At 47.7% G+C, this 19,160-nt stretch overlaps 1 protein-coding gene across 1 annotated transcript in view; it reads right to left on the reverse strand.

The window, feature by feature from the left end:
* SHANK1 (SH3 and multiple ankyrin repeat domains 1) overlaps window positions 1-19,160 on the reverse strand; it is a 2,604,687-nt gene that overhangs the window by 1,712,026 nt on the left and 873,501 nt on the right. Inside the window, exon 10 of the mRNA XM_069605116.1 lies at window positions 11,077-11,143. Coding sequence (XP_069461217.1) covers window positions 11,077-11,143 — 67 coding nt within the window. The remainder of the gene's footprint in view (window positions 1-11,076; window positions 11,144-19,160) is intronic.

A 19,160-nucleotide genomic window follows, 5' to 3' on the forward strand; every position in this document is an offset into this window, starting at 1 on the left:
AACTTCGGGACTACACCAAAATGTACATGCGGCTTCAAGAAAAACAATCAGGTCTTGAGGTAGGTCTAAGTACATAATCTACCCTACTTGACACCAGAGAAGATATCCCACCTAGCTTGGATTCTAAAACAAAATATCACATGCTAATTTGATACAGTGGATCACACTATTCTGCAGTGAAGACTAAGGTTAACCATGGGCATCGAATGCACCATCATCCTAAATTTGATGGCATCCTTTCTTGAAGATCGCTGCTCTGCCACAGAAAAGAGTGGGGCAGTTCACTTATACACCTTTCTCCTAGCTCTTCAAAGCTCCACAAGGTTCTTGACTTGAGCCATGGCTGTTTACTATTTACAACCATCCACTTACAGACCTCCTTGAAAACCTCAACTCCATCTTCAAAATATACCATTGATAATCAACTGAGAATTTACCTCAAAAACAGGTCGCAGGCTAACACTGCCAACACCACAGCCAGCCAGTATGTGATTCAAGCCTGTATGTTAGAGCCAACTCGGGCTCAACCATTAAAAAACAGCAACCAACCCCAGCATGTGGCCTTCTGACCTGGACCCAGCACCTCTCCTTACCAATAGTGTCAGGAATCTCAGTGTATTTTTTTATCAGGACCTCTTATTCTCCCCTCACATTTTGGGGAATGTGAGGAAATTGCACTGCTTGCTCAACCTGCTCACAAGGATCTTGCCCAAAATGTATATGACTTTCAAAGTCTAAATACTTCAAGCACTGGTTATTTTGACACTGGACTGCTGTCATAGACGTTACCATGTGCATTAATAGGAAAACACAATGAAAAGTAGGCCTTACCACTTGTCTAATTTGTTCATTAATTACAACTCCCCTCCACCAGCGGCACCTCTGCGATACAGCACAGCCAACAAACTTATCCTGGCCAATTTCACATGAAAATACATGGAAAAAAAGAGCTTTAGTGTTGCCAGCTTGAAAATGTCCTCCCCACCACTGCCCCCTGGTGAACTGGAACCAAACCATCTGAAGTTCAGAAATTCTATAAAAGCTCTGCTTTTCTGGAAGGCTCCATAGTGGTTGAATTTCTGCCACTAGCGCATGACCCAGACCCTAGACCTGCCTGTTTTTGTCTGTGTTAATTATAAAATGTATTCATTATCAAATTGTGAATTTACAGCACATGCCGTCATTTTAATGCCTTGATTACCATGTACCTATTCACGGGGAAAACATGTCTGTTTGCTCCCTATCTGCCCCTTCCTTTCTACTTCCTTTCCTCCAGCTCCCGCTTATTCATTCATCACTCAGAAGTATTTTGTATGCATCTTTTGCATTATAAATCACCAAATGACTAAATAAATCTATACAAATACATGTAAAACTAGGTCAAAATAACCGTTTCATGGATGAAGTCAGAAGGACTGACCCTTAACGCAACCAAAAGCAAAATGATGATTTGCATTGCCACAACCTTGAAACCCACACCAATCACTTGGCCTGAGGACATGGGAAACAACCCACAGCCAGCGACAATGCACAAAAAACAAAGATTGTTTATAAGCAGAGCCCTCACATCTGGAAAACATTTAAAAGCCATCATAACAAGTTGTTTCTTTCAACTTTTAACTATCCAGCGCATCATGCGTTACCGGAACTTATGACACAGAAGCATGATAGTCATTGCACTAGTACTCTCCACACTAGACTATGTCAACAGACTCTACCTGGGACTCCCTGATTAATCACTGAACAGACTACAAAGAGACCAAAATGCAGAGGTTAGACTACTTCTGATTTCCAAAGAGAGAAACACATCATCACAGCCCCCTGAATGATCCATTGGCTCCCAGGCAAATGTAGGATATAATTCAGAACCCTACCTATCGCCCATTGTACCATCAATGCCAGGGGCCTGGAATCCACCATCAGGAATTTCATCCATTACAAGGCATCCACATTGCCTCAACCCAGTAGCACGGCTTTAGTAACAGTTCCAAGTTTCAAGCGGAAATCACAAGTTTAAACCGGAAATGACACATTACACATGACACATGTGTCATGCACACGACACATGTGTAAATTACACATGACACAGAATAGTCCTCTCATTTCTCTCAACCACACTCCACTCCCAGATGTCTGCACACAAAGGACAATTACCTAACTTTCAGAAAATTCCATAAAACCTGGCTTTTTCAAAGACACACTAGCACAACACCCATAAAGACTAGCTCAAAAGTAAGAACCCCAGACCAACCTCAATCAACAGACATAACAGAGACAGGACCCTCTCTGCCTAGGCTCATCAACACACTAGACACCAGCTCAAAAGCAAGTAATCCAGGAGACCAGATGTATCTGGGTTGGTCTCCCTGTGCCTACTCATTAAACTGAACCAGAACAATGAGAACTCTTCATCTGGATGGACAGCAGTTAATCAAAATTGCTGTGCCAGTTCAAATACATACAGGAACTAAACGGTTTAAAGTGTCCTGGAAACTCTTAGGACAGGAGTCCTACTGCAATTGATCCACTCAACGCTTCATCTACCACCACCTTAAACTATTCACTGCTCACACAGTCACCTCACGCACACAGCAACCATCTGCCTATAACATAACATGTTAACAGAGGAATGCCACTGCTCACATCTCTAGTTCTAATAACTCGCCCCACCCCAATGCCAGCGGCTAACCCAGTCTCTGAGAGCTGACTCCCAGCCATGGCTCTGGTTCTTCTAACGTGAATACATCAACACCTCAAAATTTGCATCTGCATCCAACTAAAAACAATGCAATCCTTTTTTCTTTGCAGCCTCACAAAACTAGGCTGTCAAAATGGCCTGGGTGTGCTAAGCAAGACTTATTTTCATTATATATGATAGTCAATGAAAAAACTGTGTTAAAGGGACGTTATGGTTAAGTTGCACTAATAAAAACCTATGACATTCAATGAAAAAACGTTGTTTAAGGGACGTTATGGTTACAAGTAAAAGGGAAAAACCTCAAAAATTCGCCAGTTATGGTAAGCTAGGCAACCATAACTCGCGTTGCCAGCGTGCACTGCTAAGACTAACAACCAGGACATGAAAGATGACATCACAAATGTCATTGATGACATCACCTTATAATTCCAATAACATCTTAAGTGTTCGGGAACATCTCAGGACTGCCCCCGAACATCCGGAGCGTTTGGGGACTTCGGGGATGAAAAACACCAATTTGTTGGCTTCTTATGGCCATCCCATCCTCATCACCCCAGAGATTGTTTGATAAGTGGAATGTACTGTTTTTTTATATGTTATTACCACGGTGTCCGACATGGTGGGAGTTTCCAAAAATCTGACGCACTTCACGCCTTTCACCATCCAATTAGTGGGCGCGTGCGATGTCCGCGGACATCAAGGCACCCTCTAGGCCAACCGGATGCCTGTCCCGTGACCGAACAGGGAAATGGGTCTGCAAACCGAACCAAGATATCAAACTACTGGATGGATTTACACCAAATTTACAAAAGCACGCTTTCGGGACCAAGCCACCCCTCCTGCTGCAAATTTGGTGAAACTCCGTCCATCGGTTTGTGCTGTAGGCGTGAGCAAATTTTTTTCCATTATCTCTATGGAAAAAAAAATGGGGCCCTTCCCTATAACTTTGCCCCCCTTGACGAAACCTCATCAAACTTGCCAAAAAAAACTCAGACCGGGCCATATACTTTTTTTTGAAGTTTGGTAAGGATTTGTCCAGGAGCAGCAAAGTTATAAGCCGCCCAAAAAGTGCTCTTCCTATGAGTTGAGCAACTTAACCGGAGGCCGTGTAATGTTGATGAACTCTAAACATCATGGGTCAATTTAACATTAAGGATGTTGACATCTTTGTATTCCATGTCAAGACTGTGGTTGCAGGCACTAATCCTCTATAGGTTTAAGCAGTTCCAATGTCCAAAACAGACCAAACATAATCAGAGTCACTGTGGATCTCACAACTGGATTCTGCCACAAGGAGTAATGCAAAAAGTCTATCAATATCAGTGTGTCTTTCACATACTCTGGGGAGACCACCTTGAGAAAAGTGAGAGCAGCAACCTGTCTCTTTTAGTAATGAACTTAAAACATTGTGGTTATAATCTGAATAGTGATGTTTCTCTTGGAAGTGAACACGCTGAAGAACATACATTCACATGGTTATGTTGTGATGTATTAAGTGCCCACATTGCTTTAACTTAATTATAGCATTCGTTTAAGCTTTGTGGTTTGAGTACTTTGCATAACTGACACATTGCAAAAGCATTTGGTTACAATAAGTGGAAGCACCTGTTATGTGGATCAGTTATTCCCATATTTCAGAGGCAGTCATAGTGTAAGTGGCAATTAGCCATGTGAACATGCATACATGTCATAGCAAATGGGCCAACTGACACAAGAAGAGGTAGGAGGGTATTTATACTGCTACACCAAACACCCCTCCAAACTAGGGAAACAACCCTTTACAAAAATACAGAAGGTTCGGTGAACAGTGTGTTATTCAGGTGATGCATCTGTCTAAGGCCAGATCAGGTCTCCTACACTACACATCAAGAGCATAATATTCTCCACAGCGGAGTATAGGAACACATGACCTGGTTAGTGCTACTCATTGAACTTTCAAAAAGGAAATCTTATCACAGTATAAAAATGTTTTATTCAATAAATTATCAATAATTAAAAACAGAGAATTCTTCAGAGGAACAATTCATATTTCATAAACACAATACAATGAAAAAATGTAAACAGTGCACCAGACAACCTCAAACAAATATTATATGAATTGCAGTGGCATAAAAGGGAACCAACTGTGATCGGGTTCCACCCTACAACATACATAAAGGAATCTATAATCACAGAGAAATATTTGGTTGTATAAAACGGAGCAACCTAGGGTCAACTGATTCGCCCACGCTGTGCTCCACACTAAATTGCACCAAAGTACTCACACTGCATCATACCCAAACAACCCAACATGTTTCATTCCTCATACACATTCATCAACCAGAGTCAAAGGAAATTCATCAGGGGCTCATATTCAAGGACAGACACCATTCACAAGAAAACAGTAGTTTGTATAACTTTAGAAGCTAAAGCGAGACGGCTCAATGGCCATTTTGTTTATGAAAATAGGCTAAGCAGAACCTCCTGGCATCGTCCAGGGCTAGCCGCCGATATGCACTGTTGTTGTGCTGCCACGGTTCAGGGGCGAACTGGGATGGTAGATGCAGTTTAATTGCTCTTATCACCAACTCCTCGATTACTGAACCGGCCAAAGGAAGATGCTTGCCACCTCCTTAGGTTGGTTTAGCTCTCAGTTGGACTTATCCCAATATGTATCTCATTGTTAAATACAGACAGGCCAGCAACAACCGCTCCCCTCCAAATAAGAAGAACTGTACAATGTTTAGTCGGTCAGTTGAAAAAAGATGCACCCAGAATTTAACTGGGTTAGGTCAAAGCACTTAAACATCCAACCGTCGTTCAATGGCGGTAAACAGCACCGAGAGCGAATCTAAGTAATGTTGGAACAGCAAGACCTATTGTTAGGAGTTGAAAAAGTCCTCAGAGAGAAATAGCTGCGCTCTCCTCGTTGTGTAGTGGCTCTCAGTTCGTGTCGGCACTCGAGTCCTGAGAAAAGCAGGCCTCCAGCATGTGAGGGAAGGAACAAGTTACTTACCTGTAACTGTTGTTCTCCAGCATGGGTCTGGCATGGATTTGCATGCTCATGAATATTCCCCGTCGTTCGGCTGGGAATCCTCGGTAAACAAAAAATCGGTTTCAGTTCCATTTCTGAACTGTCTTTCTCCTAATAACCAATCACTGGTCTCTGGATCATACTGCCCCCAGCCAATGACTGCCCTCTACCTAAGCCCCTCCTCTGGCAGCCATCTTCAGATTTGGTAGCACGTAAAGTGGCAGTAGGACCAAGTGGAGAGCCGCCGAGGGGTAGGAGGGAGGGTTCGCATGTGAATCCATGCCAGACCCATGCTGGAGAACAACAGTTACAGGTAAGTAACTTGTTCCTTCTCCAGCATGGAGTCTGGCATGGATTCACATGCTCATGAATAAAAGAATACATAGCAGTACACACATGCACAACCACGGGAGGTGGCAAGGCTCAACATTAAGCATTTCAACAACTCAACATTAAGCATCTCTTACCTCCTCACCAGGCTCACCTTCAAGCGAACAGGTTACGCAGCAATGCTTGGCCGACTCTGGACACCAGACAGAAACACCGTAGTTGCAGCGATCGCTCTGGTCGAATGGGCTCTCGGACGGCCAGTCAACAGTCGGTTTGCCAACCGGTGACAGTGCGTGATGCAGCTGGAGAGCCACCTGGAAATTGAAGTCTTGGAGAGGGCCTTCCCTTGGTTCACAGGGCCAAAGTTCATGAACAGCTGTGAAGTCTTCCGAAAACTCTTTGTGCAGTCCACGTAGAACTTCAGCGCTCAAGCCACATCCAGCGAGTGCAAAGTCCTCTCAGCCGGCGACAAAGGCGACATGAAGAAAACAGATAACTCCAAGTGCTCATTGAGCTGGAAGTCCGATGGCACCTTGGGCATGAAGGAGGGGTGCATCCTCAGCACGACCCTCGTTGCGTGGAAAATTAAATACGGAGGCTTACAGGAGAAGGCCTGGATCTCTCCCACTCGTCGTGCGGAGGTGATGGCCACCAGGAACACTGTCTTACACGATAGGAATTTCAGAGGTGCCAAATGCAGAGGCTCGAACAGAGGACTCATGAGCCTAGTCAGCCCCAGATTGAGCTCCCATGCTGGGGCAGGAGCCTTCACCGGCGGGAATGAGCAGAAAAGTGCTTTCATGAACACCATAACAAGGCGATGCGACCACAGCGACGATCGCCCCGGAGTTCTGGTGTAGCGGGAGATAGCCGCCAGATGGCTCTTGATAGAGGTGTGTGCCAGCCCCGACTTGGCTAGCGACAGCAAGTACGGCAGCACTTGAGGGACCGTAATCCGTAGACGGTTTATCTTCTGTGCACGGCGGCATCAGACGCTGAATCTCTTCCATTGGTGTCCGTAGCACTTAAGAGTCGAAGAAGCTCTGGCCTTGGCAAGCACCTCCTTGCAGTCTGCCGGGATCTCGTATCCCCCGCTGCAGGAGCCAGGCCTGCAGGTTCAGCTCCCCAGGGTCGTGGTGCAGAATCGCGCCTCCTTCCCTGTCGAGAAGATCTCCGTCCGTCGGAAGCTTGACTGGAGGGAACGCTGACATGTACCAAATCTGCCTCGGCCACGCCGGTGCAAAGAGGATCATCCTGCACTGGACCGTCTGAGTTGACTGATGAGTCGCAGAAGCAACGGCAATGGTGGGAACGCGTAGAGAAACAGGCCGTCCCAGGGGAATGAGAACACATCCCCCATCCTGCCCGGCTAGAGAAACCTGCTGGCGAATCTCCGGCACTTGGTGTTCGTCACCATCGCAAATAGATCGATCTGGGGATTGCCCCACCGTCGAAACAGCAGGTCCACCTGATCCTGCCGAAGTTCCCACTCGTGGCAAGAGCGCAGTTCCCTGCTGAGTGAGTCGGCGACAGTGTTCTTTACTCCTGCCATATGAAAGGGTACCAGGAACATCTTCTGGGTGACGGCCCAGTGCCATATGTCCTGTGCTTCCTTGGAGAGTGCTGGGGATTTGGTGCCCTCCTGCTTCCGAATGTCCGGTTCCTCGTCGACCTGCCGTTCCTCGTCGGCTCCCCCGTCGCTCTCCACGTCCGCCTCCTCGGGGTCCCTCTCGTAGGACCTGACCTGGACTAACTTCTTATCAAGGACTGACTTGAGGCCCGACAGCTCGTCCTTGGAGGAGATATCTGAGTCCGGTAGGACTATCATGCCCCCCCTTCTTCTCGGCCAGGGGTTTTACAGGGGTTTCAATGGGCAGGAAAGACGATTCCCTCCAGGTGGGCAGGGAAACTCTTGGCTGGGAGGTCATCTCCACTGGGGCCGCATCCGCGGGCTTAGCCAGGGGCGCTACCACTCCCTCAATCGAAGCCTTAGCCAGGTGAATCTGGGCCTTCACGACCTTTGGCGCGTCCGAGGCCTTCACCGCGGGGGAAGATCACCGCCTCGCTCCCCCTTGGCTTTCTCTGGCAAAGCCGGCCAGGGCTTCTCCCGAAGCTTACCCGGGTTGTCTGACTTCCTTTTCGTTGAGGCGGAGCGTTGGCTCGTGGTTGACAGCGTCGGCGATGCTGCGCCCAGCCTGGCAGCCACAGAGCCCGTGCCAACGGCACTCCCGGTGCCCGTGGACTCGCAGTGCTTTGCCTTATGTTGGGCCCCCGTCGCCAGAGCGCCCTCAAGGGTCATAGAAGACCGCTCAGACTTTTTCTTGGGTGAAGTACGTTGCTGGGGCCCACCTGCCGCCGGGCTCTTCGCCTCCAGCCAGTCAGCGAGTCGTTTGTGACAATCCTTCATGGTACGGATGGACATGTCCTTGCAGAACGTACAAGCCTCCTCCACGTGCGACATGTCCGAGTGCAGGCAGTAGAGTCACCGGGAGTGCCCTTCCTCTTTGAAGACGTTCTGCAGTCCACATCCTGGGCCGATCCTAAACAACTTGGATCCAACGGGTGTCAAGTCTCCTTTGTCTTCGGCCATGTCCACGCGGGGTAGGCCTCAAAGATCTTCCGGAATCCTCAAGAAGTGAAATTCGATGAGAATTTGCCCTTGAGGAGCGTAGAGATTTCCAAAACGGGTTGCCGTTAATCGGAAGATAAATCTGTGGAGCTTGAGGCTCGATTTGACCGAAAAAATAAGAGTTAACAATACGCAGTAAAAACTCGAGAGCTAAGCACGAGGACTCCCAACAATTGAGCGTGCGGTAAAAATCTGAAGATGGCTGCCAGAGGAGGAGCTTAAGTAGAGTGCAGTCATTGGCTGGGGGCAGTATGACCCAGAGACCAGTGATTGGTTATTAGGAGAAAGACAGTTCAGAAACGAAACTGAAACTGATTTTTTTCTTTACCGAGGATTCCCAGCCTGACGACGGGAAATATTCATGATCATGTGAATCCATGCCAGACCCCATGCTGGAGAATGGAGTCTTCCATGATCAAAAATAAAGTTAGTTCTTATAGAAAATGATGTTTGGTAAAGATGTTCTCACAGAATTGCTAAATGGAGTTTGTCTGGGGTGCAGAGGCAGCTGGGTACATATGCTCTCACTAATTAGTGGGAAATGTAGGGAAGGCATGGTATCACAAGTATGACACTGACACAATGGATACAATTTGTAAAACCTTTATTGAAAATGTTGGGGTCGGGGAAACTCCTATGTTGCCCTATAAATAAGATGGGTGTAGTCTCAACCATCAAAGGAGAAACAAAACAGTCCTAGTGGAGTTCGTCAAATCAAAATGGCCCATGCCAACAAAAACCTAATGCCTGCCCTATCTCCTGTACAAAAAGTGTAAAAAGGAGAAATGTATGCAAAGGAAAAAAGTGTTCAAAAGAAAAAAGGTAGTTGAGCCAGCTCTCTTCCTCACGTTAAACCTCACGGAGTAAGGCTGTCCTTGTTGGCAGGATGACACACTCTGGCGCGGTTTCTAACACTCTAAGCAGTTCCAAACTGTGGATTGGGGCCCGTCTGGCCTTCCACGTTAAAGTCTCTTTCTTGACCTTCACAATTGTATACCAACATAAGGTTCACGAAGGTTTCCTCTGCCGGGCTCAGATTTTAGAGCACACAGATCAAGTAGGTCCCCCTCTGTCGGGCTAAGACCTCTCACGTTACAGCTCAACACAAACTTGCTGGGGGGGCTCCGTTCCCCAAGCTTATTGTACTTTGGGTCTCCTTCAATCAGGCTCGAACCCTTTAGGATGTCGAAGACTTTAGAATGTGCGTGGCTCTTGCAGACCACCGCAGGACCACTTCGACTCAAGGTTCACATTCAGCTTTCGCTTAATTCACTTTTGCTGTTTATTCGCTTTACAGCTTCAATCAATGTACTTTTCACAGAGACTTTTGAATGGGCGACTTCCTTTCGCCGGACCACTGCGTTACTGATCTCACAGCTGCCTTTTACTTCAAAGTTCATTCGCAGATCTGCCTTTCTTTGCGTCTCGTCCACACGCGTGCAGCCTTCACTTGTGATATAATGTTGCTACTTCATTCGCTTTAACACAAACACGTATTTGCAATTCACGAGTGAAGGTTAGTACCACAGGCTTGGCCTCGTCTCCCCAACTCTGCCGTTCACCCGGGAGGGTCGCTGACGTCCTTGAAACACAATTCAATCTTCGCTTGTGGGATCTGGCCTTCTCCACGTGTCTTTCGCGGTCTGTCGAAGGCAACAACCTCAAGTAGGGAACCCTTGGGGTTTTTGACCCGCTGCTCTTGTCCCTTGGTCTGTTGCTCTGTTCCAGTATGTGTGCCTTTGTCCCGGAGGTTCTGCTCATACTCATGATCCGACCTTGCTCCGAGTGTGTCTTTAGGTGTTGCCTTTTATTTGTGTGAGGAGAGCTAACTGATATCAGGTGCATGCACTTAGTGTAAACTGCCTGACTTTGCCTGACCAGATTAACGGGACATGTCCAGTATGATGTGAGAGAGTTAGTCTGGCTACTCTCAGTCACCCTCTTCCTCAGCAACTGTTTGTGCAAAAAGGGAGCGGGGGGACTTCAGAAAATCCTACAAAATAGGATGGGGTAGATGAACAAAAAGGCGGGAATACCGCGTCTCACCAAGACCCCTAACCCAGGTGATCCTCCCACACTGGTCCACCCCCGTGGTCTGGATCCAAAGGTGACGGCCGTGCCCTGGCCACCTGAGAGAGAGATCCCGGGGGACTAGCGGGTGAGACACCCTCTAGTTTCTCACAGAAAGGAATCTAAAAATATCAGGAACATTTATTGCTTTTCTAGATTCATTAATATAAGTACATTCCTTAAGAGATGTCTAACATGTGTTAGTTAGGGGCAGTTTTTTGCATGAGGTATTTACAGCATGTGAATCCCATCCTCAGATTATTTGATTGAAATCAGGACCCTTGGCATTCTTCACTAAATATCACACCACTAGAGGCACCCAAAGCATTCACTTACCAACATCGGTGTCTCTGTGACTCTTTATCAGTTCTCCCAATTCAAAGTTCCCTGAAATAACAGCAACCTGTGGAGAAAAGACTAACATAAATTAGAAACATGGGTAAGAAAGGAGAGAACAGGAGACCGAGGAAAAAAAGAGCATAGAGCAAGAAACAGTGAAAAAAGTATTGGAATATGTGCTAATACAGCAAACTTCTGGATCCCAAAGAAAGTTAAGAGATGAACTGAAATAGAATAAGAGAACAGAAAGCCTAGAAACAGGAATCAGGCACCAAAAAGAAAACAGAAAGACAATTGGCAGAGTTAAAGAGAAACAATAGAATCATCATCAAATAAGTTTATTCGGATACAAAATATCCATAAACAACACTTGCAAAATAAGATACAGATTCAATACAATTAATGTTGGTTAAAAAAAAAATATTATCACATACAAGTCAATAAAAAAGGAAGGAACTACCAATTAAAAGACAGATAAAAAGTGCATGTGTACAGTCAAGTTACAGTAAGAATAATACCCACCAGTACCAATAAAGTTCTTAAGTAGTCTTAGAATTTAACAATTTAACAATATTCTGCCAGATTGCAGAGGTTAAGTGTGTTTGCCGGTACCATGCTTTTCTCAAATAGTCCACAGAACCCCAAACCACTGGCATTATGGCAGCTGATAGCAAATAACATAAGGCTGGTCTAGCCTGGGTAATGCCTGCGTTTTTAAGCAATGGTAATAGGGTCTTTCTTCTCAAATCCATATAGGCCGGACAGAACAACACAAAATGGAATAGGTCCTCCTCGGGGCACTGACAGCATGGGCAAGCTACAGGCTGTTCATTGTGTGACCAGCTTTTGGTGCGAGTTCCGAGCCATAAGGAGTTGAAACAGGCTTGGTCAAGGCCCATCGGTCTGAAGGCTTGTGACTATAAAGCAGGTACGACTGAATGCCGTCTGAAGTGGTTAAAACAATATGCCTTCTGTTTGCAGGGATCCCCAAAGCAGCAGTTTCCCTGTTTGACACAAGGATAGCATTATAAAGTTGCTTATATTTTCTCACAGAAAAGACAAAAGTATTGATGGATATAGCAGGCTCTCACAATTTAACTGGATAATACATTTCTGAATATAGGAGAGCCACAGAATTTTCTGTTCAACTGAGCTAGTCAAGTCACCAGTGCTCTTACAATCATATGCGTGAGCGTAGCTTTCGGGTTTGACCATATCGCCAGCCAATGCGACAAAGGGGCCATCAACCACTCATCCCCACTGTGCGGGCATCCCAATTCCAAAGGTGCACCATAATTAGGTGCAGACTGCGGTAGCCCGAGTAGTTTTTTCAGAAAGGCGTTCTCCACATTTTCAATACTAGTTATTTTTTCCATGCCCCATAATACGGCCCTATAATTAGTAGCCGTTTTAGTTTGAGCCCTATATACTTCGAGGATTAAATTAATGGGTTGCCCTACACAATTCTTTTGGAATCGAGACAAGCCGCATCCTCAAACATTGTTTATCTACGTGGCCAAACCCCCGCCAGTTTTCACTAAAACAAACTCCTAAGTATTTGAATTTAGTGACCCTCGGTATAGGCTCTACACCACTCCAAATCGTGCACATATTAAGTTGTTTTCCCCCTGTACTCCTGCAGGCCATGACAGCCGAATTTTCGGAGTTCACTGTCTGTTTGTGTTTGGACATAAATTGTGTATAAGCATCCACCAAACATTGTAAGGCAATGGCAGTGCGGGCAATTATAACAATATCGTCCGCACCGAATCCTGATGTGACAAAAAGATGATCGATCTAGAGAGATTAAATTTACGGAAAAGAGACCGAACAACACGCTAAATGACATAGGGCCTCATCACAAGTCTGGCAGTAAACTGGTGCAATTACTGCTAATAGCGTTACCGCTGGATCATGCAGCGGAATCAGTGCTGCATCACAACCTGGCGTGGCACCCAACTACGGTGGTACTGCTATTAGCGCCCAACAGTAGTCGGAAAAGGGACTACTGCAGAGAAAGTGGCGCTAATAGCTCTAGCGCCAGCGTACCCGCTACTAGCGCCTGTGAAAATTGTGGCACTGCCGGAACGGGAAGCATCGCGGCGGCCATTTTGAAAAACACAATCCATTAAATATCTCCACTTCCTGCAGCCATCCGATCCTGGAAAGCAGCAAAAATGTCCCAGGAGAGGACAAGAGGCAAGGGGGCCAAACATTGCCTGTGAAAACCCATTTCTGACGAGGAGGAGCTGGTCGTCCTCACAGATGACGTAATTGCCCACTGTGAGGAACTCTATGGAAGTCACCAACGGAAGACCACAGCGCCGGACAGCCATCTGTAACTCCATCTCCAAGAAGGTGACAGCAGTCTCAAGTGTTCTTTGGGTTTCACATAGATGCATGACTGATACCCTGACTTTCCACTGGGTGACAAACACGTGGAGCCTGGCTCTGCTCTCGCTGTACACCTTCAACTTTAGAGCTGTAGGCTTCACTTCAACTAAAAACGCCATGTTCAAGTCCATCACAAGGGACTATGATTTCTTTCACTAACCATGGCTGACACTTTCTGCCTATTTTATGCACGTCTTTAACTTTCTATTCAACTGTTTGTTTGTCTTTGTTGCCGATTTGGCATCTCTGGCTCCAGTCCTTGTGCTGTGCATGCTAGATCGTGGTGATTGCCGTCCCTTCATGACAGGGTTGAGAGCTTGGTGATATTCGCTTACATATTCACTGTCGCTCACCACGCCACTGAACAAACATACTAAGTGCTATATAAATATGTCTTGTATACCACTAAAGGTTCCTTTGTTCCTTTTTTTTTTTTACCTCAGGGGTCACATCTATTACTGGTCCTGAGGAAGGCGGGCAATTGTTCTATCCGCCGAAACATAGACCAAGCGTACCCCCTGATCCGGTCCTGTATGTTTGGAGCACCGTTTAAGATTCTCTCCCGGTGTTATACGTAGACCCCTAGTTTAGGTATCCATGGACCTCAGATCTCTAGTTTAGGTATCCATGGACCACTTTTTGGACAAATGACTGGTTGAATGCATAAAAAAGGTTTAATTGAACCAGGTTTGGTATTCCAGCTGACCTTGAACTTCTTCTATATGATTTGATTGGAAAATAATGGTTGAACCTTTTCCTTGAAACTCCTAGCAGAATTGAAACTGGAGTAGAGTTGCTATTGAAAAAGGCACCTCCCAGACACCACCGAGATGGTAACAGATTTAGGCTTGATATGTATATCATGTGACATTAATTGCCATGAGCTTGATTTATTTCACCTGTAATGTTGTTTAATTACGTGGGAATTGATGTAAACCCATGTTTGTCAATTTGATTTTTTTCATTTGTAAATACGTGCAGGAAATGTGCATGATAATTGTGTATAAAATGCCCTTTTTTCACTGATGTTTTTAGATGATACACAATATGTCGAATGCTTTGGTCTGAATGTTTACTATGTATGTATAGATAATTTGATATTAGAAGTTTTTACACCTAATTTATTAACAATAAAAAACAAATTTATCTTGTTTTTGAAATGCTCTAATTGAATTAAATTTAGTTGTAACCTTAGACTTCAAGGAATTTTTCCTATAGACAGAGAGAGATGTGTAAATATTGAACACATATTTAGGAGTTCCTTAATTTATTTGACAAGGACCCATTAGGATACCCCACTGGGTGGTAAATATACACTCCCACTGGAGGCTATCCACAATACTCTTGGATTCCTGTACCATAGAGACAATCTTGAAATAATATGAAGAGAGATTGAGCTTTATAGCTCCTTGCCTGCCAGGACAAATCCCCTTTACGTATATAGCAGTCTCAAGTGTACCTCGCGATGGGGAGGACTGCCACAAGTGGTGGAACGACCTGAGGGTCAGGGTGGGGGGACTGCTGTCCCAACACCTCCAGGAGTCCTTGGTGACAGGAGGAGGCACAGTTGAGCTACTGGTCCTCACCGCCTGAGAGGAGAAATGCAGCACAGTGCTGGACCTCAAAGGGTTATAGGGAGTCAGCAGTGCACAGGCGGTACGCAGCAGCCATGAGGCAGGAGGTGAGTGAACCCCCCCCAACAAATACATGCACAAATGACAACCCAACATAAGATGCCCCTGTCGACAGGGACACAAGTGAGCAGACCCAGAAGCTGGGCATGCCAACAGGGCAGAGTGACACGGTGGCACATCAGCCACCCTCCACAGCAGCCATGGAGCAGGCCACCAAGGGCACCCCTGAGCATCACAGCAGGGGCAAGGGCAGGCAAGTGAACCAACCAAATCCATGTACACCACATTCCTACTGGCGCACCCTGTGCGTGAGCAACAACAACACCATGCAGCAGTTATGATATGATATGATATGATATGGTATTTGTAACGCGCCTATACACAAGTGTTTCACCAGCATGTTGCGGGCCCAGGAGGCCTGTCCCATGAGGTAATGGCAGACAAGCCACAGGGAAGTACACATCCCACACACTGATATGTGCCCAGCTTGCCAATCACTGTGCACTTCAGTACAGCCCTGCTGGCTGCACAGCAGTGCCCAGAGAGCCATGACAGTGCCATGGAACAAGCCACTCCCTACCCCCCACCATGTGAGTGACACCCGGGGAGGGGATGTGGGGCCCTGAAAGACCACAAGCAGGCATGTCAGACATAAGCTGCACCAGCATGGACACCCTGCTCTACCCAAATACAGGCCCAATGACCAACAGGCCATGGGTCACACACCCATCGCTACAAGCAACGCCATGACGCTCGGCCCATATGCATCCTCCCATAACCAACCATGCCAATATTCTCATCAGTGTGGGGTCACACTCTGTACCATAGCAATTGTGTCTTGCATGTCAACACACATGGGGGAACCATACCTGATGACATTTCCTATGTCCCCTAAAGGCACTCACGCATCGCCCAAGGCTTTCAGGAGAAGGAGGTTGCAGGACCATGAGGGAGCAGTGCATCCAGGCCCTCAAGGCCTGCCACCACCGCCACCATCACCCTGAAAAGGCCGACAAGGCCACACCAAGGCAGATGTCCTGGCGCGTAATGCCGCAGCAGAGCATGGCCAAGGCAACACTCACGCCACGGGCCACCAGGAGCAGTGCTAGGCACACTGCACCCACGCCCGCAGCCATAGGCACGGACACTGAGGCCACACCTGCTGGCAGGGCGACTGAGGAGCCACAAGAGGACACTAGCCTGGTGTCGCCACATGCAGAAGGGCCACACACCCCAGAGAGCCCTCCTCGCACCCAGCACACACGGACACAAGAGCCAGATGTTGACACTCTGTCATATGGCTTTCCTGCATTCAGCCCTGAGCCAGTGCAGAGCCCCTCACCCACACAGCCAGTCCAACATGCAGCATGCTGTTGTGATGGCTCAAGGACATGGAGCGCAGACAGCGGGAGATGGAAGTGATTGGCCACACTCACCTGGAGGCCATTCGGGACAGTATCCAAGGGGCTACCCGCAGGGTTGTGCGTGCCATGACATGGAACAGGGACGAGACAACAGCCAACACGTCCGCCCTGACACTGTACGCACAAGGGGACATGGAAATGACAGAAGGCGTCCCTGCACTAGCACAAGCCATGTGGCAGAGCACAGATGTGCAATGGCAGACCAACCTGTGGAAGGGCTTTGTCCCATCCACATCCACCACACCCACAGAGGAGTCACAGCAGGGCACGCCGCCGTGACAGTCACTGCGCCTTCTGCACCCCAAATCACTAGGGGTCCACAAAGGGGGGAGGAGAGGCCACGGTTGTGAAGGACTCTGGGATACTGATTGCAATGAGTGGCTGCTGGGGAGTTGGTGGTGGGAGGGGGGATTGTGTGATGGGGAGTTGGTGGTGGGAGGGGCAGGAGGGATCGTGTGATGGGGAGTTGGTGGTGGGATGGGAGAAAGTTGGGGCACTTCATGACATAAAAGACTGTTAAACTTCATCAATGCGAGGACATTTCTGGTTGTGTCATTGTCGTGTTTATTGTTTGGGTGGTGTCACACAGTGGTGCATGACTTGTGCCATGTGAAAGTGTCAAAAGACATTGTATATCAGTCCCTGGCACTCCATTCTCCATCCCTCAAGTCATCTTTGGAAATGCGTGCATTTGCCTCAGCCACAGGCACTGCTTCCTCATCCTCTAGGGGTGGCATGTCCACATCAGGGGGTAGTGGGATATTTCTACTCATGCAGATATTGCTCAGCATGGCAAACACAAGCACAATGTTACCCACTTTCTCTGGTGCGTACATCAAAGCTCCACCAGTAAAGTCTAGGCGGCGAAAACATGCCTTCAAAAGGCCAAAGGTACGCACGATACACACACGGGTACTGCTGTGTGTGTGTTTGTAGGCAATATCCTGCTGTGTTTATGGATCTCACACAGGGGTCATTAGCCAGGGCAGCTGTGGGTATACAGAGTCACCTTCATGGGGGGAGGCACAGCCATTAGACACAGTGTAGAGGTGGACTTACACAATATCAGCTCAATGTACTACTTGTGCATGCACATGCACCTTCATTTCACGGTATGTGTCTATTTCATGTCTGTGCATGCAGTGGCACTCGTGTCATGCATTGTTGGTGCTTTATATGCACCCTGTTCCCTTGCAGCATATGTCACGTACGTTTTCTGTCGGTGACATGTGCAGCAGACATGGCTTTCATGTGGCAGTGTATTTCCACCGTGCATGTGGCATGCTGGGTTTCCCATGGGCCCTCCATGGGCATCTGGTGCCAATGGATGGCCATTGTGAGCTGGGTGCACATGGGTGTATGGCGGTGGTACTCGCAGGGTTGTTGCTGTTTGGGGCTATGTGGCCATTTCTCAGCACTTATTTGGTAGGTGCATGTTACATTGTGGTACCTGTAGTAATGTTGGTGTATACGGTTGCTATTGTATGTGTACTGCTGCTTCTCCATGTAGGTGAGTCTGACATGTCCATGCTCCCTGGCCTGTACTGTGACAATGGTGCAAGAGGAGGGGGAAGTACAAATTGCCCATTCACTTGTCATGCCAAACTTTGTGTAGTCATTGACCCGTTGCCCCCGTTTGGGCATGTGCTTCACAGTGCATGTGTGTTGGCTTTTCTACTCACCCACTATGCAGGTCCATTGGCCTCTGTGCCTCTCCATGTATCCTGGCAGTGTGTTGTTCCGTAGGACCATGGCATCGTGGGTGGTCCCAGGGTGGAGGGCACAGTAGTGGGTGATGTACAGTTTGGGGTCGCAGGTCACCTGCCCATTCAGGGAGTGGTAATGCTTGCAGTTTCAGTTCACGGCTTCGTGGGCCTGGGGTGCCACCAGCGCAACATGGGCAGTGATCACATTTGGCATTTGGACACATGCCATTGACTTGGTTTGGGGTGGCAGGCAGTGAGATGTGGTGTTGCACTTGCCACAGGAGGCCTTCAAGCACCTGGCCCAACACTGCGCATAATGTGGGCTGTGCCATGCCGTGCATCATAGCCACAGAGTGCCGGAAGGTGGCAGTTCCAAGAAATTGTAGGACGGAGACTAGCTTCACAAGTGGGGGCACAGCTGTCCGGATGTTGATCCTGCTCCGTATGTCGTCCTGTGTTGTGGTGAGCAGCTCAATTATGGTCTCCCTGTTGAGGCGGTACAGGGTGACCAACTGGCTGTCGGTGAGGGTCTAGGCCAGTGCTCTTCAAACTTTTTAGGCCTCGGCCCCCCCAAGCAAAATGTGGGCAGGCCGCTCCCCTGCCCCCCAAAATTGCCAAATGGACAGGAAGTCCAAATGGCTATTAACAATCGTGTGCCGTCACTACTCCCTACTTCCAGTATAGTCCCTGGGCTACCCCACCTGCTCCAATCACAGCCTCTGGACTCCTTCATTCCACTTCTACCCAGTCCCTTGGCTCTCCACATCCCACCACAGACCCTGGGCTCTCCCCACCCTGTTCCCACCACTATCCCATGGCTCTCGCCCATCCTGCTCCCACCACAGTCCCTGGGCTCCCCCACCCCGCTCCCATCACAGTTCCAGGGCCAGTGGTGGCTGGTGATTTTTTTAAGTGGAGGGGCA

Source organism: Ambystoma mexicanum, chromosome 1p (genome assembly GCF_040938575.1).
Source record: "Ambystoma mexicanum isolate Mex_15411 chromosome 1p, UKY_AmexF1_1, whole genome shotgun sequence".
Lineage (NCBI taxonomy): Eukaryota > Metazoa > Chordata > Amphibia > Caudata > Ambystomatidae > Ambystoma > Ambystoma mexicanum.